This window comes from Thermobia domestica, chromosome 14 (assembly GCF_964235325.1).
Source record: "Thermobia domestica chromosome 14, izTheDome1.hap1.1, whole genome shotgun sequence".
Classification (NCBI taxonomy): Eukaryota; Metazoa; Arthropoda; class Insecta; order Zygentoma; family Lepismatidae; genus Thermobia; species Thermobia domestica.
In genome coordinates this window covers 105,658,274-105,682,954 of record NC_137467.1, presented here as the reverse complement: position 1 = coordinate 105,682,954, position 24,681 = coordinate 105,658,274, and the positions used below count along the sequence as shown (strand labels likewise).

The 24,681-nt window shown below is 36.0% G+C and overlaps 1 protein-coding gene across 6 annotated transcripts in view; it reads left to right on the top strand.

Annotated features, from left to right (window-relative positions):
* Coq2 (ubiquinone biosynthesis protein COQ2, mitochondrial) overlaps nucleotides 1-24,681 on the top strand; it is a 345,825-nt gene that overhangs the window by 62,339 nt on the left and 258,805 nt on the right. For 5 of the 6 annotated variants that reach the window (XM_081738711.1, XM_081738706.1, XM_081738707.1 and 2 more), the window contains exon 2: nucleotides 18,544-18,976. The exons of the other annotated variant lie outside the window; for it this stretch is intronic. In XM_081738711.1, coding sequence (XP_081594837.1) covers nucleotides 18,634-18,976 — 343 coding nt within the window. In that variant the 5' untranslated portion in view covers nucleotides 18,544-18,633. The remainder of the gene's footprint in view (nucleotides 1-18,543; nucleotides 18,977-24,681) is intronic. 6 annotated transcript variants of the gene reach the window in all.

The following is a 24,681-nucleotide window of genomic DNA, read 5'->3' as shown; positions in this document are numbered from 1 at the left end:
GGGACTCTATGCTCATACAGGTAAAAAAAACAGTTTTCCATCAATTTATCGATACGTACATCAGTGCTACTCGCAACCGAGCAACTTATACTTAGGAGATGAAATAATCCTCTCTCAGCGTGGCGTACAACAAGGCGACCCTCTTGGCCCTGGTTTGTTCGCACTAACTTTACAATCCATTGTTAATAGTATAAATACAGAACTGAACATATGGTATTTGGATGACGGAACTATAGCTGGAGACAAGGATACAGTACTAGAGACATTAGAAATGATCCGTAGACGGGCTAAGGAGATCGGATTGCAAATGAATTTCTCCAAATGTGAGGTCAGCTTTCTCGGAGTTTCCAATAAGCAGTCTAATAACCTCTTCAAGCTGTTTGACGAAGCCGCGCCTGGGATTCAAAGAATTTCGACAGATGACGCCAGCTTATTAGGAGCAGCATTATCTAATGAGGCAAGACGAACAATATTAAAAGACAAAATTTCTAAATTAGAATTCTTCTTTACACGTCTTTCCTTGATTTCAGCTCACTCTGCCTTTTACCTACTACGTGCCTCATTGTCCATGCCAAGGGTTCTATACTTTCTTCGCTGTGCTCCTTCTTGGCAGGATGCTGATCTACTGGAATGCTATGACAACACCTTGAAAACCGGTCTAGAATCTATCCTGAATTGTTCACTCAACAATAACTCTTGGTTGCAGGCGTCCCTTCTTGTTAACCACGGAGGTCTCGGCATTCGTCGCGCTATGGATCTGGCTATTTCATCCTTTCTGTCTTCATTCTATAGCGCTAAGCCATTGATCGAGACCATTCTCCAACAAGATCTTAGCCTAGTATCGGATTCGGATGTCAACAATAGCATTGCTAAGTGGTCATCTATAGTGAGATCAGATCCCCCTGACCTTGATAAGAGAGGACTACAATCCTCTTGGGACGATCCTCTTATAAATCACCACTTTTCAGCTCTACTTCAGTCATCCGATAACCCAGAAGATAAGGCTAGACTCCTAGCTACATCATCTCCAGAAGCAGGCGCTTGGCTCCATGCTATTCCGTCACCTTCTTTAGGATTACATCTTCCCAATGACAGTTTTAGAATTGCCAGTGCACTGCGTTTGGGAGCAGATGTTTGCGAGCAACACAGATGTCCTGCTTGTAGAAGTGTCGTAGACAAGAAGGGCCTTCATGGACTCTCCTGTGCCAATAGTGCGAGCAGACATTCACGCCACTCCAGCATCAACGACATAATCATGAGGGCACTAATTTCAGCAGGCGTTCCTTCTATATGTGAACCGTTGGGATGCAGTCGTGCAGACGGCAAGAGGCCAGATGGTATGACCCTAATACCGTGGAAGAAAGGAAAAGCACTTCTATGGGATTTTACTTGTTCCGACACCTTCGCCCCTTCAAATCTGCATTCTTCCTCAGCACAAGCTGGCAACATGGCTGCTCGCCGGGAAACAGAAAAGCGCAGGAAGTATAGCAATTTACTCGACAAATATCATTTTGTCGCTATAGCTGTCGAATCGGGTGGTTCATGGGGTCCTGAAGGCCTTAACTTTATAAAAGAAGTTGGTCAGCGCATTTATTTATCGTCAGGAGACGCTAGAGCAACCTCTTTTCTACTGCAACGCATCAGTATGGCAGTACAAAGAGGGAACGTTGCATGAGTTTTGGGAACGCTACCCTCTGGTAAGGAACTGGAGGAGATCTTTTGTCTGTAATCTCGGCGAAGGTTTGAGGATGCTGTTGCGAGGCTTATCACAATAACGTGTATTAGTGGATAATTGTATTTTAATATTCTGTAAAATGTAAATTGTGCACTGTTCAAGGAATGTAATCTTCTGTATTATATGATCTTTAAATGCTTCATTGCATTCGGTATTGTACTTATGTACATACTAGGCATTCCACTCGGATAAATTTCGTTGATTTCCTTGACTATTGACATTGTTTCAATTAGTTTTATATTGTTTCAAGTAATTCAGTAATTGTTTCATATTGACGTAATGAGTTTTTTTTGTTTATATATGTATAATAAAAGATATTACATTGTATATATATATAAAAAATACTGTATGTGAAAAAACTTTAAAAAAAAATTAAAAATCCATGACAATTAATAAAATCAATATACTATAATTATTTATGTAAATTATGCAAAAATTAATGTGTAGATTTTTAAATCAACACACAACTGCCTTTATAACTAAATGAAGGAAGAACATATATATATATTTACTTACCTATTTTAATAAGAACGACCGGTATCACAAAACACACTACAGTTTTTAGGTGGAAAAGACAGTAATCACATTATGTTCACAGTTAGTTGAACGCCAATGTTTTTACGCGGAAGAGGATGTAATCCATACACGTTTACTCTGTTAAATCTGAATCACAAATGTTCTCTGTATACACACACACACACATACGTGTTTGCCTTCGAGAATCATGTCAGAACAAGTTCGATCATGCCTATCATAATCGAGGTCGCATACTAGTCATCGAAAACATATCTCGTCACGGTTTCAATACACACATAAGATAATACCTTTCACATCAAACTTGTGAAAGTCATGTTTCATTTTGTTTATACAGGCATCTCTATGAGATTATAACAGATTTTCATCCTAGGTTGTGAAAACATTATCAAATGATATGGAAAGCTTCCGTTATTAGATTATGTTCAATCAATGGAATCCAATACGTTTTAAAACATTCATATTCATCTTAGCAATCCAGGGAACGTTTCCAGGGCTAAAATTTCTTCACATGGGCCCTATCACTTAGCAATACGATTTTGTATGAGTATGTGTTTCGTTATGAGACTCATACTGTATATTGTTTCTCATCCCACGTTTAAAAAAAAAATCGTGAAATAAAATATTTACCTTAGCAACTAAGACCAATTTCATACAATCTGCTGAGAAGCCTCGATCATCAATATCATGCCTTCAGTTCATAACCTACAGGCATTTCGTGAGAATAGGACCAAGAGGCTAAATCGCTTATGCTCTTCGGCTTTCCAGGAGGAACGGGGCGGGGAAAGACGGAAGACCAATCAATTGGGATGCTTCGATCACTGAATATCAAAGGATTGGGGGTGAGGGTCTAAAGTAGCTACCCAATGCTATGCAAAATAGCTATTCAATAGAAAACGAGAAGACGAAGACCAATCAATTGGGAAGCTTCGATCGTGATAACTGAAAGGATTGTGATGAAGATTCGGTAGCCGTCCAAGAGTATGAGCATAGCAACAGCGGGTTCCCATGACCAAAACTTTACCATATGCTCTTCGTGGGAGGGGGCGGGGCTTGGGTTCAAATAGCTAAACAATACACTACGAGAACACGAAAAAGGCATGTTTCATCTTGATTTTACAGCCGGTAGGCGTCCAAGAGTATACTTCCTTATTCTAGCATAGCAACATACTGGTTTAGACCGGTTTAGGGGCCCCTGATAACGGTTTTAGGGTCAAAATTTTCCCAAGTGAATTATTCACTACTACTTATTATCACAAGAGATGACATGTATTGTGTTAAAATTTCGTGTGTAAAGTATGTGTTTGTGTAGCGAAATCTAAGTTGTGTAAATTTAGGTGGGTGATCAATTCTCAATGTATAAGTAAGAAAGGTTAACTGGTTCATATCTGCAACTTGGTAAATTTGACCTCCAATTCACGAAAGATCGACTCTACTAATGCCGCAGTCTTTGGAGTATTTTAGCACTAAATCCAGTTTAGTAATTGTCGACGATACAATTGTTAAGCATTTCGTAAAGTTCCGATATTTTGCTACTTGTTCGACAATATAATTGTTAAGCGTTTTGTGGAGTTCCAATATCTCGCTACTTGTTCGACAATAACTGTTATCGCTGTTCAGTCTCCTGACTGTTGACTGTCTACGAACTCTTCACGACTCACTCCTTCACTGAATTTTGACCAAAAAGACTGGAATATTTATACAACCAAAGATGCGTGCATTACAACGTGGCTTTCAAAATTCGGGTCAAAATCATACACGTGCATATGAGATTTCTCTGAAGAAATTTGTGCTAACCAATTCCTCTTAAAATGGAGCGTCATGTCAGCACTGTACATTTACATAACTTACATAACGCTGTCCGATGCAATGTGTTGATGTTAAACATGAAATTACAAAAATGCTTACAATCACATAGACATTTTACATCATTTACATTCGTAGACTATGTTTTCAGACATCACACATACCATAACCAAAACAAATAATCTTTAAGAATTATTACAATTTAAAATTAAAATGAACAATGTTTTAAATTAATAAAATGAATTATCAAGATCCCTTGACAACAGGATAGTTACAGGCGGATGACGATTACTCCTCTTTTCTCTGATATTTTCTGATTGAAACAATATATAACAGTATATATATTTAAAGTTCACTGATACGATAAAAATAGTATTTAAACTATCCTTTAAAATACAAATATAAGACACTTTAGCTCCCAGTTTTGGTGCTGCTACCTGAGTCAACAACGGGGTTAAGAACATGGCTTCCTGTCATCTGCTCCAGGTAACTACCCTTGATGTTACAATGTTTTCAACAAATATTGTGGTAACATGTAAGGACATATATAACTAACTAACTAACTAACTCTATGGCCTATGGAACCCGCAGGTTCAGTGCCGCGTTCACAAAAGCTCTCCACTGACTTCTATCCTTAGCTAATTGCATCCAGTTTCTACTTTGTATTCCTATCTCTGCGAGATCCATCTTAATATTATCCTCCCATCTGCGCCTAGGTCTTCCTATTGGTCGTTTTCCTATGGGTCTTCCAGTCAAGGCTTTGAAAGCATTTCTACTTTCTTCCATTCTAGCTACATGACCTGCCCACCTAAGCCTCCTAGACTTGACGACCCTAACAATGTTGGGTAAACCGTATAAACTATGTAGTTCTTCGTTATGAAGTTTCCGCCATTCCCCATTCTCGTTCCTCTTGGGTCCGAATATTCTTCTCAGGATCCTGTTCTCAAATACTTTCAGTCTATGTTCTTCCCTCTGAGTAAGTGACCATGTTTCGCAACCATACAGAACAACAGGCATGATTATCGTTTTATATATTTTAAGCTTCAAATTTTTCGACAGAATTCGCGACGACAAGAGATTTTGAACCGAATAGTAAAACGAATTCCCTGCTTTTAGTCGACATTTAATTTCTTCGTGAATATGATTTTCATCTGTTAATATTGATCCTAAATATTTGAAAGTATCCACTTTATCAAAAGTATTATTTAATATTTTAACGCCCCCACAATTTGTCGTATTACGGTCCCGACGCACTTCCATGTATTTAGTTTTCTCTGCATTTACTTCTAAACCCATGTCCCTGCAAGCGTTTAATAAGATCTCTGCATTTATTTCTACTGTTCTCCTATCATCCCCTATTAAATTTACATCATCAGCATATGCCATCACCTGGTGAATACCGTTCAACTCTAGGCCCTGGTTGCTATCTTTGATTTTCCTTATAGCGTATTCCAGCACAAAGTTAAATAATAATGGCGACAATGCATCTCCTTGTTTCAGGCCATTTTGGACGTGAAAGCTCGTGGACAAAAATTTTCCTACCCGGACTTTACTTTGGGATTCACTTAAACATATCTTAATTAATCCAATTAGCTTTCTTGGTATTCCAAGTTCTGTAAGAACGTTGTACAATGTTTCTCTCCTAACCGAGTCGTAAGCCTTTCTAAAATCAATAAATAGTTGATGTACCGGGATATTGTATTCCCACTTTTTTTCGAGTATTTGGCGAATGGTAAATATTTGGTCGATAGATGATCGATTTCGTCTAAATCCGCACTGATAATCTCCAATAATTTCATCTGCGTATGGGGTCAGTCTTGCTAATAGAATATTTGAAAGGATTTTATAGGATGTTGACAGAAGAGAAATGCCTCGATAATTATTACAGTCAGTTTTGTCGCCTTTCTTGTGAATTGGAACAATGATTGACTCTTTCCACTCTTGTGGCAATTCTTCCTTGTTCCAGATAAGGAGAATGAGTTTGTGTATCTTGTTCCACAATTTTTCGCCTCCAGCTAAAATTAACTCAGCCGGAATTTCATCCACACCCGGAGATTTGTGTTTCTTTAATTTCTTTATAGCGGCTTCTACTTCTATTCGATTGGGTTCTGGAATATACGGTTCTGCGGTGTGTATCTCCTTTTCTCCACGCGCATTAGTTTTTGGCTGCGTGTTCAGCAAGTCGTCAAAGAAATCTTTCCATCTATTTAAGATGCTATCCGTATCAGTGAGGACATATATAACACATATAAATAAAATCACTAAACCCTAAGGAATACTAACATGTAGAACAACATATATAACATGTATAAATAAATGAATCACTAAACCCTAAGGAATAATCATATATAGAACAAATTACATGACAAGAATTATTTAACTAATAAAGGAGTAATTTTTTCTCCTGGCCGACAGAAAATAACCATCGTCTGCATTACACCACACTTCTTTCTTGACAAACACAGTGTGCGTGGGTTTCCTCGGGGTTTTCCCGTTTCCTCCCAGTTTCTTCATTTCATTCATTGCTCATCATCACCGTCTCCTTTAGCCTAACAGGCATAAGCGTGGGACGTAAAACTCAAATATTTCATTTCATTTGCTACACTTCCCTCTCCAGCAGAACCATCAATGAAGAGCGCTAATTGTAGTTTTGAAAATAATAAAGAGTTTTAACTACTCTTTCGGCGGGAAAACGCATAAAAATATTATATTAGGATTATTTGCGATAATTTCAAGAATAATATTGTTTCATACGACCGCATCTATGTATTTTAGTTGTGGTTATTAAAAAAAAAAAAAAAAAAACCAATTCAAACCATAGTGTATTCTGGGTACACAGAGATTTGTTCGCCGATTTCCAGCAGAAAATTCGTTGGAAACCTACGCTGTGTGTTCTAAAAGTGAGAAATATTTTTAAAAGGTGTGAAAATTTAACATTTTGAATAATTAACTACTAGAACTCTTGAAACAAAGACAAAACTGCGATATCGTGGAGGCGTAGAGGAAGTGGTACTAACTCTTCAATCTTTTCCCTCTTGCTTAGATGTTTCCCTATACCTGCAATGCATCTTTCTTTCCTCTCTTCTTAGAGTGCATTAAAACTATTGCCACACCAATAGCTAGTCTTGTGCTCCGAGTCTTCTTAAAAGACCGTGAGCTTTCTCAATCTCAAGTTCCATTAAGTATGAAAAATCTTTCTATTTAATAATTAATAATTAATAATAATAATAATAATAATAATAATAATAATAATAATAATAATTATTATTATTTCTATTATTTTTTGGAGCTGCTATTCCTGTTGTAGTAAAATGAGAGAGATCCCGTGGCTTCTAATCGTATGCTAATAAAGTAGCATACTGTAAGTTAACAGATTTTTTACCAACCATATATCGTAATAAATATTACAAGATATAGAGACATAAACATTTAATGAGCAATAGTTGCAGTCGGATGTAACGAAGTCCATACATAAATATAAATAAAAATAGAAATAGTATATGAACACTGTTCCCGTAAATATATGAAATTAACCAAAAAATTAAATACTTGCAGATAAATGAAATGTTTTACATTTCGATAAGCAAATAAGACAGTGAAATTCTTCTCTTCACACTTTGGCAATAAATCATGATTACATATGTGTCTTATTTTGCCATCCAATTTTCATGTGCGTCACATTTTTTTGATTTTCTGTAGCGAATTTCATCATCTTAGTTTTACAAGAGAAGTTTTCATGTAATATGTACTTTCAATGGCCAGTGTGTATGCATTTTCTCCCAATCTGCACACATATTGTTTTACTTGTTCTTTTCTTCTTCTCAATCTTTCTTCTTTGTTTTTTTTTCTTTCTTTTGAGCCTTCCAAACCATGCTACTATTACTATCAGGCTGCTTTAAGCTATTGACCCTTTGAAAATTGAAAGTGAAAATACATCTGTGACTTGAAAATAAAATTGTGAAAGCACATATACACCATGTTCTTCGAAGACTTGCTGTTTTTCAGGCAACACCATAATCCCGAACTTCTGTGGTTTCATATATATATAACCCTCTAGTTTTCAAAGGTCACTCTTGAAACTAAACAAACATCCGTTCAGTGAGTTCTACAAAGACCGAAAGAAGTGATAATCTGACCGTCGCAGATCCGGGCTATACGATGGATGCATTGAAACCTCCCAACCAAGTTCTCTTAATATCTAACAGGTCGTTAATTATGTATGTGGTCTGACGTCAGCGTTACATACGATATTGCTTCTTTGACCAGTTCCGCAGTTTCTTTTGAATTGGTAGGTGCATTCGCGGTAATTATCGACAGCAGATCCGCGTCTATCATTCTTACAGCGATAGCAGCTTGTGATGCATGATGCCCTCCTAGTCCTAGTAAACGCACAGGATAACCGGGGGCACGGTGGATCAGTGGTAGTGCGGTCACCTCTGGTATGTGGTTTCCTGGTTCGGTCCCCGATCAAGTAAGTTTGTGGTGAACATCATGTTCGTGGGTTTTCTTGGGGGCACTCCCGCTTCCTCCCACATTTTCATTCCATCAGTTCTTCCATTATCATTTACCTGCCATAATTACCGTCTCTCTTAGTTTGAAGGAGCGTAATCGTGAGTCGTTAAACTGAAAAAAAAAATCATTTGCACATCATAACCTTCCTGGGCATCAGTGGGTGCTTTGCCAGACTTTGGACCGTCTTTTAGCTTCGATGAAGTTATCGCAGGTTATTCACTTTTCATCACTCGTGATCAACACTTTAGAAATTTGCTTGAATTTGTTACGTTTCAGTAGAGATTCGTAGATAGAAATTCCGTCGAGTATATGTTTTTAAACCAGATCATGTGGCACCCAAACGTCGAGACTGTTTTTGTAGTCAGTTTTCACCAAATAATTTAACACTGATTGGTGATGGATTTTTAGGTCTTTCCCGGTGACATGACTGCTTATATACCGGTCTTGTTTGACTTTTAACAGAATATCATCAACTTTTCCTGTGGTTGTCGCCCACTGGAAGGGGCATCTTGAACATAAAAATTTCAGAACGTAAGCGACTGAACCATCTTTTAGCTCTTGCTTTTGATAATATATCTTGCACATACACACTACACATTTCTTCAGGGTCCGTGGCATATTTGAACCTTTCGAAATGTAAATTGTAAAAATGTAACGGAGTTTTGTGGGAAGTTCACTCACCATTAATACCATTCGTTTGATTATAAAAATGCAACAACTTTTTACACATTTAACTTGAGCTGTCAGCTGTCAAATGACGTTAGCATTGACCCTCTGCAACTCGTTTACCCTGAGATTTATCCCATCTCGTGCAGAAAAGATTCAATGATTTTTAGATTACCTGATATTTATTTCCTTTTATTACATAAGTGGTCGACTCACAAATTCCAGTATCAATAAACAACGTTGATAAGCATAAATTGTGAATGTTTCTGTGTTCTCTAATTTTACATTGAACAGTGGTACTTGTATGTTCCCGTTTTGTATTTAAGCTATTTTAAGTCCTTCGGAGGTGGACTGAAATGCATTCCTGCTTATTCTAGCAATAATTTTCAGTTTTCATTATCTGATTTATGAATGCGTATTTATAATACTTTGTTCCTGTGATAATATACATTGTCTCTCAAAAGTCCCCTGGCATAGGTTAACTCTGTTGTTATCAGAGTTACAACAAAATATGAGAGGAAAAATCATCTCGAAATATGATGTTTTCAATCTAAAGTAAAATATATATATATTTTTTTTAAATCGGACGAGCTGTATACCCTTTATGCACCCAATGTTAAATGAAAATGCAGCCTTGCCATTTACCTGCACCAAAAACATAAGTAAATGAAGATGCTGTTGCAACGTTTCATTTTCATTTAACATTGGGCGCATAAAGAGTATACAGCCCAAACGCCTCATCCAGTTTTTTTTTTTTTTTTTTTTTTTTTTTTTTTTTTTAATCCTTCACTTTAGATTGAAAACATATTTGGAAACGGTAAATATATTTAGAGACGGTTTTCACTTTCACATTTTACCCTAATGTCACAGAACTTTTGAGACCTTCTGTACATGAATAATCTATTACAGACTATTTAAACGTCAATAGTAATTTAAAAATTGCTGGTTCGGCGAGAATTGGAATCTCGGTCTTCTTGTATATGGAGTTCCTTAGCAACTGAGGTACAGTTCGCGCCATAGAAATTGTTACAAAAATTCTAAGTCCAAATTATTCATAAACTTTTGCCCCGTTTCCTTATGCATCCAAATATATATGTCTCAATCGATTAGTTGCTTCTAGTATTCAATACAACTCCTCCACTCTCCTTGTCTAAAGCGGTGAGTGTGACGTAGTACACTCTTTCGATTCAGCTGAAAAAGAAACAGGAATCAAGTTTACAACGTTATAGCTTTAAAACACTCTTTTCCATTTGTTTGTTCTGAAATATTTTTAAGGGCCTAAATTAAAAAAAAAAAAAAAAGTCACACAGTGTTCCCAGAGCTTCATAAAGACCTTTAGTTTCATTCTTTCCCTTCTTTAAAGACTGCAAGCTAATAAGATGCTCTCTAAGAAATCTAGGAAATTGCCAATAACGGCAGTAGGTTTTGTCTGTAATGCACGCACAGAGCTCTAAAATATCTACTGACAGAAATGAGTGTTATTCAATGATTCATTTTATTTCTTTTCAGAAATTGCAAGCAAATGTTTAAGGGGGTTATTTGGGCAGGACAGGAGGGTGTAATTCTCCCTCCCTTGAGCTTCATAAATACGTATTGTTTGATCAAATGTATAGTAATACAGTAATAAAAAAAGTGAAAATCATATGTCGGCGGAGAATCTCTCTCCCCCCTCCCCCGAATAAAATCTAAAAGGCACTGCTTTTAGCAAAAAACCTATAGAGTTACGATAGCACATTGCTAGAGAGCTTACATTTGGTTTTAAGAGTCGAAGGTTTCATCTCAAGCCATATGACTTCCCGGGCGACATTGAGAGAGAGAGAAAGGTTCAACTATGGAGACAGAGAAATGATTTATATACACAGATTTAGAATTGGGGAAAAATGATCGGACAGCATTCGTATTATGACGAAAATTGTGATTTTGTGAAACGGAGGAAGGGGAGGTTTCGAACTGCGAGGATCACATTAGGCAGTTGTCGAGTTAAGGAGGAGAACTCTTTTTAAAGCATCAGATGATTACGAAGGCAGAGAAAGATCTTGAGAACTGAGGAATTAAGAATTTAAAAAATCTGAAACTTCCAAGACGGGTTTCGAACCACGACCCTTGTAGTTATCGAACCACGACTTTATCCATTCTGCTACGGAGAGCTGTATGTACTCGTTACATACGTTTCCTTTAGCTACGTTGAAAGCTAACATAATGGTATATTCCAAAAGTTGACTCGGTGGATGCGCCGTTCAGATAGGATGTAAAACTTTTAATTTAGTTACAATGTGTCGTGGCGGATATAAATCGTTGATGAGGTAATGGCGACTGCTTTGAAACAAATGCAGAGTATGATAATTAAATCAGTCATATCTGTGGTTTCGTGTGGAGAAGAAACAAACTTGTGAACCAAAGCTTTAAGAAAAAATCAAGTTATTGATATAAACTTTGCCGAAGATTATTCACTTATATCATCATATAAGAAATAGGAAAGACGTTCTGAATCGAAGAAATACAACTTTGCAAGCGGATTCAAAGAAACCTAAAGTAACTAGACTAAACACGAATCATTTACCGCGTAGTGATCGTTGTTCAGTGGTCAAGACGCTGGATCGGTAATCTGGAGGTTCATGGTTCGAATCCCCGTTGGGCATTTTTTTTACTTCAGGATTTTTGATGGCGATTGATGGACGATGACACACGTTTTATTATATTCAGATATTTGAATACTCGGATGTTTCAATACTTGAAATATCATATCTTCATGAATAATAGTAATAATAATAAACTAATAATAATTATTATTATCTCGTAGAAGATTAAAAGCTAGGAGCTAATTATCGCTCAGTTCATACCATTACAAGCAAAAACGTGACATTTGGCAAGAATATTTTGGTTTTGTTTAATGTTGCTACGAGAAGAGGAATTTTTCATCTTGTTTCTAAAACAAAGAAAAAAATGGGAATTAACATTTTACATTTGAGACGGGACTAGGGCAATTCAAATTATCGTCTCGCTTTGGAGATGAAAATCGAGACGAGATGAAAAGTATCGTAAACATTTCTCGTCTTCTCTCGATTCTCGGAATAGTCTATGTCCATTCTTTAAGTAACAGTTGCTCTGTAGACTAAATCTTATAGGTTTTTGTTACTTTGTATTTCAGAGCTCATTGTATTATGGTCTGTGTAGGTATTTTTGTAGCAAAGCTTTTATAATTACCTCTGCATATCCTAAAAAATGGTTTATTATATGCCTTACTGTTGAGTGATATTCAGTTATTTTTATTACAGTTATTTTCCTTAAAACGTACAGTAGAATAGTTTCTACATGAAACTTTAGTGGAAAGCTTTCATTTAAAATGTGGGTAGTTGCAGAGGTGTGTCTTGAAGGTACGGAACCCCCTCTCCAAAATTCCTACGTTGTAGTAAGTTTGGTAATTATTATTATTATTATTATTATTATTATTATTATTATTATTATTATTATTATTATTATTATTATTATTATTATTATTATTATTATAACTATTATTACTGAAGTGTTGTTAATTTAATGGTTCACCCTCTTCTACCCAGCTCCCGCCTAGTGGGAATTGTGCTGAACAAACACCCTGTGTATAGGTTTTCTCCGGGTTCCGCTTCCTCCCACTTTCTTTATTCCAATATTTCTTTCATTCTCATCATCGACGTCTTCTGTAGCTTAGCCGGCAGAAGCATTAATTAATAACAAATTTTCTTATGGCACTTGTGAGTTCTGTATCCTACTTTCTACATGAAATTTACCTCGAAACTTTCCGTTATAACATTTAGCTAGTTGTAGGGACATATGCAGAGGGCATGTCCTGATTGTCCTGACACTTCTCTTCAAACTATTTTGTAACTTCTGTCTAACGCTACGGGCGATTTTACAGATTTTAATACAGTGTGTCCTCATACAGAATTTGTCCTCTATATTATGATTATTATTATTAGTATTATTATTACTATGACTGTGTATTTGAGACGTCAATATTACGTCCTATTCCAATGCAAATTAGCATACTCAAGTTTAAAAAAATAAAAATAAATGTTTTGGATCTTTTATAAGGATGAATTGCCGTATCAGAGATACTTTGGAAAGAAAAGAGGGGGGGGGGGAGAACATGTCAGCTGCTGGGCAATATGAAAATGGAACCTTCGGATGCCTTAACAGAAACTAAGTAGGATTTGTCTTCATCACGATACATAACACCCTTTCTTTGGGTAAAAGACATGGGATTATGTATGCGTTGTATTGGTATTTTAACAAAATATAAAAACAAATTTAAAAAAGAATAGTTCCTACTTACGAATTTTTGTTGAACGAATATATGGAACGTGTTGAAAATGGCAAACGAAAATATTAGGAGAGTAAAGAATTATTTCTAGTAAGAGTAAAAGAAATTAATAACAATTCCACAATGACGTTTCAGACAAATTTATAACTCATACTAGGCCTGAAGGATGACCCGTTTGTATTCATGAATTGTTTGCGAAACACGTGAAGGTTTCAGACAGTAGGAATCGAGATTCTAGACTGTGACGTCATGTTGATAGTTTTTTCCATTGTGAAGGAAGTCGTTTCAATTTTAAATTGTAAGAACGAGAGAAATTGAGTATTTTTCATGTTATTATACTTCAGAAATATCTACATTTTAAATTATAAAAAAATTCTGAATATCCTCGGAGGGATGCGAACCGCGGTGAACGAAACGAATGCTCAAGCCACTACCCTGAGATCACTCTTTTAAGTAAGAGTCAGAAAACACTGGTCTATGGAGCAAATTGCAAACGTTTACGGTTCCACTATTTTGTTAACGGTGAAACACTGATTTCGGTCATGATAAAATACTATAGTCCAGAGAATTCAAGTTTAAATTTTAAAAACTGACCGAAAGTATCTCCGTAACTTATCTCTATTATATTCGGTTATTCTCGTTTTACAGGTATTTCCAGTAACCTTGAACGACAGGGACACGAACACAGATACGTCGAGGACATTTAATATTTCAAAGGCTCTCCCACCGGGAATCGAAACTGAGACCCCGCCTAGTGAACTATCTGATGGATGGGGTGCCCGGTTTCCCAAGGCAAGTAAGCTTGAGACGGACAACATCGTGTTCGTGGGTTTTCTCGGGACACTCCCACTTTCTCATTCCACATTTCGTCCATCATAATTCACTTGCTTCAATCATAGTCTTCCTCAACGTAGCAGGCATATTCGTTGGACATTAAACGTAAAGATTTCATTTTCAAGCTCTTAACCCAAACCAATCCGAATCGAAAAACAGTTGTATTTTCTATTGCCCATTAACGTTTTTTCACAAAAAATACTTAAAGAAATCATGGGGAATCGTAATTCGATCCAAAAATGAAACAACAGACTCATGATACCTTAACCTGAAACGAAACCATTACATTTCGCTTGGAACTTTTAAAAAATATATATGGATATTCTGAAAAATGGCAATGTAGTGCATATTTTCAAACAAAACAACCAAATTACGGTTCGTTTTCTGAAATAAACGGACACATTCTGTTTCAAGTTTAAACTTAACCCAAACCAGTTAACCCAGAGATGGCGCGGGTGAATGAAACCTTGACCCACAACCCACTTACCTAGCATCCACTGTGACCCACTGTGGCCCACCACCCACTATGACCCACCATCCACCATGAACCACTGACTCACGAAAACACGTCTTCATCAACTCTGACAAGATCCACGGCCTCTTTACCGACTAAAGAGCTTACACGTGTAATACCATCAGGTTGTGAAATTCTAACTAATCGGAGTTTGAATTTCTGCCGTCAATCGCTCAAGCACCGCCGTTACAATTACGATTGATCTGACCTTTACAATATAAAATGGTAAAGTGTTTGTCATGGGTAAAATTACGAAGAATTTCAAGTAAATTATCATGGTCTAATTATCTTTTTGTTAAATTATCGATACTTTTAAGTGGGAAAACGGATAAAATTTTTAAGTTCCAATTCAAGGTCAATAAACAAACGTACAGAATCTTATATTACAAATTTTATGTCTATTTTTCTCACAATAATAATAATAATAATAATAATAATAATAATAATCATATAGAACACAAATTCTGTATGAGGACAGATTGTATTAAAATCTGTAAAATCGCCCATAGCGTTAGGCAGACGTTACAAAATAGCCGGGATTGGAGAGAAGTGTCAGGACCATTAGGACATACCCTCTGCATACGTCTCTACAATTAGCTAAATGTTATAACGGAACGTTTCGAGGTAAATTTCATGTAGAAAATAGGGATACAGAACTCACAAGAGCCATAAGAAAATTTGTTCTTAGTTAATGGTTGTGCCGGCTAAGCTACACAAGACGTCGATGATGGGAATGAAATATTGGAATAAAGAAGGTGGAAGGAATCGGAATCCGGAGAAAACCTACAGACAGGGTGTTTGTTCAGCACAATGCCCACTAGACGGGAGCTGGATAGAAGAGGGTGAACAAATAAATTAACAATACTTCAGTAATAATAATAATAATAATAATAATAATAATAATAATAATAATAATAAATAATGGTATTAAAAATTTTAAAGTTGCCCTAAAATTTGGCAAAACTTACTTAAACGTAGGGATTTCGGAGACGGGTTCCGTACCTTCAAGACAAGCCTCTGCAAGTACCCAGATTTTAAATAAAAGCTTTCCACTAAAGTTTCATGTAGAAACTACTCTACTGTATGTTTTAAGGAAAATAACTGTAATAAAGATAACTGAATATCACTCAACAGTATGGCATATAATAAACTAATTTTTAGGATATTCAAAGGTAATTATAAAAGCTTTGCTGCAAAAATACCTACACAGACCATAATTCAGTGAGCTCTGAGACACAAAGTAACATAAAGCCTGTAAGATTCAGTTTACAGAGCAACTGTTACTTAAAGAATAGTCATGAACTATTTCGAGAATCGAGAGAAGACGAGAAATGTTTACGATACTTCGAGTTAGCCTTGTCACGTTTCGAATGTAAATTGCTAATTCTCATTTTTTGTTTTGTTTTAGAAACGAGATGAAAAATTCCTCTTCTCGTGGGCAACATGAAACAAAACCAAAATATTCTTGCCAAATGTCACGTTTCTGCTTGTAATGGTATGAACTGAGCGATAATTAGCTCCTAGCTTTCAATCCTCTACGAGATAATAATAATTATTATTAGTTTATTATTATTACTATTATTATTCATGAAGATATGATATTTCAAGTATTGAAACATCCGAGTATTCAAATATCTGAATATAATAAAACGTGTGTCATCGTCCATCATTCGCCATCAAAAATCCTAAAGTAAAAATATGCCCACCGTGGATTCGAACCATGAACCTCCAGATTACCGATCCAGCGCCTTGACCACTGAACCACGATCACTACGCGGTAAATTATTCGTGTTTAGTCTCGTTACCTTAGGTTTCTTTGCCTTCGCTTGCAAAGTTGTATTTCTTCGTTTCAGAACGTCTTTCCTATTTCTTTTATGATGATATAAGTGAATAATCTTCGGCAAAGTTTATATTAATAACTTGAGTTGTTCTTAAAGCTTTGGTTCACAAGTTTGTTTCTTCTCCACACGAAACCACAGTTATGACTGATTTAATTATCATACTCTGCATTTGTTTCAGAACAGTCGCTATTACTTCATCAATGATTCATATCCGCCACGATACATTGTAACTAAATTAAAAGAGTTTTACATCTTATCAGAACGGCGCATCCACCGAGTCAACTTTTGGAATATCCCATTAAGTTAGCTTTAAACGTAACTAAAGGAAACGTATGTAAATGAGTACATACAGCTCTCCGTAGCAGAATGGATGAAGTCATCGTTCGATAAGTACAAGGTTTGTGGTTCGAAACCCGTCTCGGAAGGTCAGATTTTTTAAATTCTTAATTCCTCAGTTCTCAAGATCTTTCTCTGCCTTCGTAATCATCTGATACTCAAAAGAGTTCTCCACCTTAATTCGACAACTGTCTAATGTGATCCTCGCAGTTCAAAACCTTCCCTTCTTCTGTTTCACAAAATCACAATTTTCGTCATAATACGAATGCTGTCCGATCATTTTTCCTCAATTCTGAATATGTGTATATAAATCATCCCTCTCTGTCTGTATACTTGAATCTGTCTCTCAATGTCGCCCGGGAAGTCATATGGCTTGAGATCAAACCTTCGACTCTTAAAACCAAATGTAAGCTCTCTAGCAATGTGCTATTGTAACTCTAGGTTTTATGCTAAAAGCAGTGTCTTTTAGATTTTAGATTCTCCGCCGACATAAGATTTTAACTTCTTTATTAGTGTATTACTATACATTTGATCAAACAATACGTATTTATGAAGCTCAAGGAAGGGGGAATTACACCCTCCTGTCCTGCCCAAATGACCTCTCCTTGAACATTTGCTTGCAATTACTGAAAAGAAATGAAATAAACCATTGAATAACACTCATTTCTGTCAGTAGATATTTTAGAGCTCTATGCGTGCTTTACAGACCTACTGCTGTTTTTGGCAATTTCCATAGATTTCTTAGGGTGCATCTTACTAGCTTGCAGTCTTTAAGGAAGGGAAAGAAATGAAACTAAAGGTCTTTATGAAGCTCTGGGAACATTGTATGACTTTTTTTTTTTTTTTTAATTTAGTCTCTTAAAAATATTTCAGAACAACCAATGGGAAAGACTGTTTTGAAGCTATAACGTTGTAAACTTGATTCCTGTTTCTTTTTCAGCTGAATAGAAAGAGTGTACTACGTCACACTCATTGCTTTAGACAAGGAGAGGTGGAGGAGGGGTAGGTGTTGTATTGATTACTAGAAGCAACTAATCGATTGAGAGATGTATTTCTGGATGCATAAGAAAACGGGGCAAGAGTTTGTTATTAATTTGGACTTAAAATTTTTGTAACAGTTTCTATGCCGCGAACTGGACAATAAAACGAGTTTTACAGTATAATGCTTTATTCCCGGAGCACCGACCAACTAACTATTTGCTGACAATTTATATTTTTATTGAGGAAGCTATTTTGCAGTATATACAAGTGTCTTTTTATTTATTCTTTTTATGCAGTTACCTAGGTACTTTTTGTATAAAAGTACGTGTAAATATTTAGACGTTTTTATTCCTTTAGACAAAAGTCAGAGTAGATCTTTTAATTTATTAATGGCAATTGAGTTTACATGTTGATATTTTAAGTATGTTTCTAATATCTCATTTCATTTTTTGTGCTCTCACGTAACTTTCTTCTGCTATTACAGGATGTACGTCTTATAATTGTTGGTAATTGTGGAATTAGTCCATCTTACTATTATTAATCCAGTAAGAAAACTGAAAGTAAATACTAAGTCATGACAATTTTTGGAAGAACTTCTTTTGTGACAAGGTATATGAAGCTTAGAGCCTTTGGAACAGTGTTTAGTCTTTCACGGCGTTGTGTTTGTGGCTGTAGAGGAGAGAAAGTTAACCGAAAGAGAAAAATTAACACATGTGCTTTAAATATGGCAACTTTATGTTGGACCAGTGACGAACATTTCAAACTGTCTTGTAGGTTAAGACCTGTTGCTGGTTTCTCCTGTTTGAGTGAAAATCGCGAAACAAGAAAATTGTCAAGTTTTGCATCAACATTTGTGGAAAACTCTCCTGATGCTCTTCAACCGTTCATGAAATTAATGAGAATTGATAAACCAATTGGTAAGTTATGATATTTTTTTTTACCTAACAAAAGAAAAAAGTAAGAGAGTTTACTTGTGAATTTTAATATGAATTTTTGTATTAGTTTCACGTAAAAAAATTAGATCACAAATTTTAAATACAAAGCATGTTCAAAAAGAAACTGAAGTTTCAAGTATATATATATATATATATATATATATATATATATATATATATATATATATATATATATATATATATATCGGGTTTTCTGAAAATGACGCCCACGGACCACATGCCATTATTCTACAAGAGAAAATGAAGCAAAAATACCTTTCGAGTCGTTGTCTTGAGACAAAAATTGTACTAAGTGACAACGTCGCAAATAAAAAGCCATAGACTAGATCTACCAATCTATCAAATATTTTATCGATTCTTTCCAGATGGCAGCTAAAGTCGGTATTGATTGGCACTAGCATCACTTATTAGTGTAGCAATCGTTTCAACTGCTTGTTGTATTCGTAGAGTAAATAGGGGTGCGCACGAGACAAGTCGAGACAGAATTTTTCTCACAAAATTCGAGTCGAGACAAAGCCCTTCCAATAGAGAAATATACATTTTTTGAGTCGAGACATCGCTTTTACAGCACATTTTCGAGACGACACAACCTCAAATCTTGTCTCGTGCGCATCCTTCAGAGTAAGGCTAATGGCTCCAAGTTAATTTGCGATGTTGCCACATTTTGAAATTTTGATTCCCCACTGCGGCTGAAAGAGCTCCATCATATAACTTTTTCGCTTTTTTTTGGCCTGTAGAATAGTGTTCTTTGATCGGTGGGCGCCATTTTTAAAACACTCGATATATATATATATATATATATATATATATATATATATATATATATATATATATATATATATGACTCTTCTTGCTAGCGCCGCGTAGTGGGATTCTTGCCAAAGAATTAAAACGGCAGTTGGATCATCCTGCCTTATGTCATTGTAAGATTGCGAGCGTTGACGTTGGAGTGAAGTTTGTTCTGGTCTTGTGGCTTTTTGTTATATTACAAAAATCAAGATTTTTGGAGAGCATAGTGAGTGAGCATCACATTTTGTTGCAAATTAGGCAAGACTTTACAGAAACTTTCCGCGAAATGTGCGGGAAGAACGTGTGAACCAAGCATAGGTTTTTGAGTAGTTTCAGCTTTTAAAAGCAGAAAGAGCGCCCATCGAAGAGGAGACAAACGTGGACATCCATCAACATATGATGTTCAGGTTCACAAAGTGCGCGATGTTGGACTGAAAAATTGTCGTTTGATATTCCGCGGACTACCCAAGGAAGTATAAACCAGGAAATCATCCAGTCATGTGATCTTGATTGAAAAACCAAACATGCATCGTGTTGCTCCAAAATTTGTCCCATGGTTAGTAACAAATATACGAAAAGAAACACGTGTGGAAGTCTGTGATCTTTTGAAACGTGCAAACGAAGATGACCTAAGTAAAAAACATCATAAGAAGTGACGAGACTTAGGTCTATGTCTATGATGTTGAAACAAAGGCGCAGTCATTATTCGTAGGGAAATTTCTCCAGATCTAAAGAGGCATATCAAAGTTGCTCAAACGTTCAAGTGACGATGCTCTTAGGCATTCAGCGCTCATCGTTAGGGTGTTTTGGTGAAGAAGAACACTACTAATGTACTCCAACAACTCTACTCGACTGGTTTGTGCATCTGCTGGCTTCTTTGCATTCCTAGGTTGAAATTGACCTGGAATTCTGCCAATTCTAGAAGAGATACAACAAAATATTTGCTGCGAGACCTCGAGGTTTTTCCGGAAAGTGCGTGTCAGCAATTGAAGACGCTTTGGAAACGATTTGTTAATAGTGGAGGGAACTGTTTCTAAAGAGAGAAATCTGAATTAGTTCCATAATTAAGGAGTACCATTGTATTTAGAAAATTCGGCTTTTTTCTGGGCAAACCTCGTACAGTGGAAATCGTAACGGAACGAACAGAAGACATCCTTACAGAAGACAGATTCTAATGTTAACTAATGTTATAGAAGGCGTAATCCAGATCAATTCAGGGAAGAAAAGAAATCTTAATTTGATAGTCTAAAATGTTATTGAATTAACAAATGTTAAAATTCATTACAAAGTAAGAAACGTATATATTTTGGTTTTGTCCCAAACATGTTTGGTCCGAAATACAGGCCACCACAAATGAAGGCCTCCGGCACGATTTCTCACAAATGAATTTCTGCACACCATTAAAATACTCTATGTACGGAATATTTCAAGATATTTAGTTGCTTTTTGTTTTACTTGAAAGATAATAATTTACTAGTTCAAATCATATGCCCCGATTGGAAACATGTGTCCGTCCAAGTACTCGTGCTGCAATCTTATGAAGTAGATATATATCTATATCTATATCTATATCTATATCTATATCTATATCTATCTATCTATCTATCTATCTATCTATCTATCTATCTATCTATCTATCTATCTATCTATCTATCTGATATTATTTTGAGTTTGTTTATAATCCTGTTCAACTCAAAAGAGGAAAAGTTGCCCTTTTCAGAGTATTACTATTGTACGATACTGTTCGATAATATATGTATATATATATATTAAGATACCAATTCCAAATATTTTGATTATGTGACTGTTGATCAGTATCGTACAATAGTATATACCCTGGAAAGGAAAACTTCCTCTTTGGAGTTGAATAGGATTATAAACTGAACATTTTAAACAAAACAGCACACTGAGCAAGGCTATGTGATAATATGTAACAAAACACAATCACGTGACAGTTTCGACACAATAACTGTGTCTTCATCAGACTTCCACTCCTAGCGAAATAAGACCGTCTGAAAGGCTATGACCACATAATAACTCGAGCTGACCATATTCTCGTATAATCTATGTGCTGCTTTGATACTAAAACTGAAATTAGATTTTAAATATGTGGAACGCTTTTCGAAATATTTACGATTATTTGAAATTTTTGGCAATTTGGCCCACCGTGTTGGTCCTAGGACAATTAAACTCCCAGAGTATATACTACTTGTCATGACAGTGCGAAATTTGAAAACCGCGTTTCTCTAGCTCTTACCATTTTTGAGATATTTACGATTATTTGAAATTTTGGCAGTTTTCCCATCCCCTGGTCCTAGTACACTCTGTAAAGAAAAAATAGCGACACTTCAATTGTCAAGGTAACTTACACAGAAAACCATAGTTGCAGCCGGCTGGAAGTGGAATAGAAGGAAATTATGAGAGTGATAATTCATTTGTATTAACTGTGACACGTATGATGTACAATGGCGCTTACTAATTATTTATGTATCAGTAATATTCTCTCCAGATGGCACCTGAGAGCGTCTCGTAAATTATTGGGGTGAGAATTCTGCATTGCATTTGTGATGTGTAGGCCCAGGTAATTAGCATTTTGTGATTGTTCTATGCTTTGTCATTGTTTCAATAGTGTCAAGTGGCAATATTGTTGTTGTGCAGCGTTGTTTTTGTATGAAATTGTTGCTACATGTGGACTGTAAACAAGTACAATTGGTAAGAAATGTGACTCGTTGTCACGTGAACAAGACATACTTTTTGCTTTGCACAGCTTAGTTACATCTCTAAGGGGGATGGCTGGAATACTCAAATTCACCATCCGACGGCAAAAAGAGTAATTCACAAGCAAAAATAGTATAAGAAATCATCCCTTGGTCAACATTGTAATAGAAAAAAGAAAGCATCACCCAGAGCAGATCGCCAAATAAAATCAATAGCAGTGCAGAATTAAGGAACGACTTCCCCAAATATCGTTTTGGTTTGGGAACTGCAGTAACTCGTATGACTGTATTGTCTTAACTGTATGAGGAGGATATTACGAAAAAACCGCCTGGAAAGTCGAAACTAACAAAAACACAGAAGACTTAAACACGTACGTTTGTGAGGCGATATGCTACTTGGACTTATGACAACTGGAAGCATGTTGTTTTCTCCGTTGAAAAACGTTTAGAATAGTGGGAAACGATAGTGATGTGAAGTTGTGGATACGAATGAGCGAGAAACTTGATACGGAGTTTGTTTAAGAGATGCAAATATTCATTTACTGAGTGATGGTATGGGCTTACTTCACTGCCAAAGACGTCAGAATAATGAATATATGTGAAGAGTCATTTGATGTACAAAAATGTTTTCAAATTCTGGTACTTAAAATTCTTACAACAGCTGAAGACAACTTTCCTGAAGAAGATATGGACTACTTCGTTTTCCAGGACGTTAATGCTTCATGTCAATGAACGAAAATCGTTAATACGTGATGCAAGAATATGACTATTCAAACACTCGTGTGGCCTCTAAACTCACCTGATATGAATCCAATTGTAAAGTTTGGGTCGATATGAGCAGAAGACGTAATAGACAACTATCTCGAGTAGAATGGAACTCACGGAACAGATAATCCGGGAGTGATTCCGTGAAACCAAGGTTGCATTTTGCAATAGCCTTGTCACCAAAAGGCCTCGACGATTCCCCTGCACTTCCTAAAGCCCATGGTCCACATACGAAATCTAGTTTGAGGTATTGTACCTCTCAATGTTCGTACACAATATGTCTTACTTTTAAGAAATTACATTTTCTGTTTTGTGCTATTATTGTTGATTTTTCATACTTTTATGTATAATTCTTCCCACAGCCGTTTTTGCTGAAAACACACATAGTTACTAATATATGCATATAAATTCATTATATGCATATAAAAAACCTGAAACTGCGGCGCAAGTATTAAGAATGAACTGCTCATTAAGAATATGCATTGTGATATTATCAGTAATTCATGTAAAAACTCATATTGGTTAATGTATGTTGTGAAAACCATATCCGAGCAAGTGTCGCTATTTTTTCTTTACAGAGTGTATAATGAAACTCTCAGAACACATGCTGTTTGCCACGACAGTGTCAAATTTTAAAACCGGCTCTTACCATTCTCGAAATATTTACGATTATCCTCGTGGTCCTAGGACAATGTAAACACCCTCAGATTATATGTATGTATATTGATCCAGATTGCTAATAAGTTTTAAATGAAAATTTGTTCATTATTTTTACAATATCTTGCTTCGTTTTGAGATACTACGCATGTGCCGAACCACGTGACCTTGCAAATGAGATCACCGTGAGAGTATAAAAAAGAACACGTCCATCAGGTTTTGCCCAGAGACGTCCGGCAATTCGGCTTGTCTCGTATCTCTGCGGGTTGACCCCCGAACCTACTGGGTTCATCCAAGGTTGATTTCCTTTCTAAAAGGCTGAGAGAATATCTTATGTTGAGACCCAGGGTAAACCCTTTTGTTTAGGCATAAATTGTAGTGGTGACACGCACGCACAACGGGTCCGGTTTCTGTTCCAATTCCAGTTCTGATTCCGACTTTTGTTTCGATTCAGTAGAAAGGCTATAAACATTGTTTTCAATTTAGTAGCAGCAGCAAACTGGAACACTATGGCTGTTGGTTTTGAAATAACAAATAAAGTTTAGAAAACATGGTTGTTGTAAAATATTGAGCGTTAAGAATAATACGTTATTACAAAAAACACTTCTTCGTATTCTGTAGTTGGAACAGCCCTAATTATAGTAAAACATTAGACATTAACGATAATACGTTATTTCAAAAAAAGACTTGGTATTCTATAGGGAACAATCTTTAATTGTTGTAAAATATTGAGCGTTA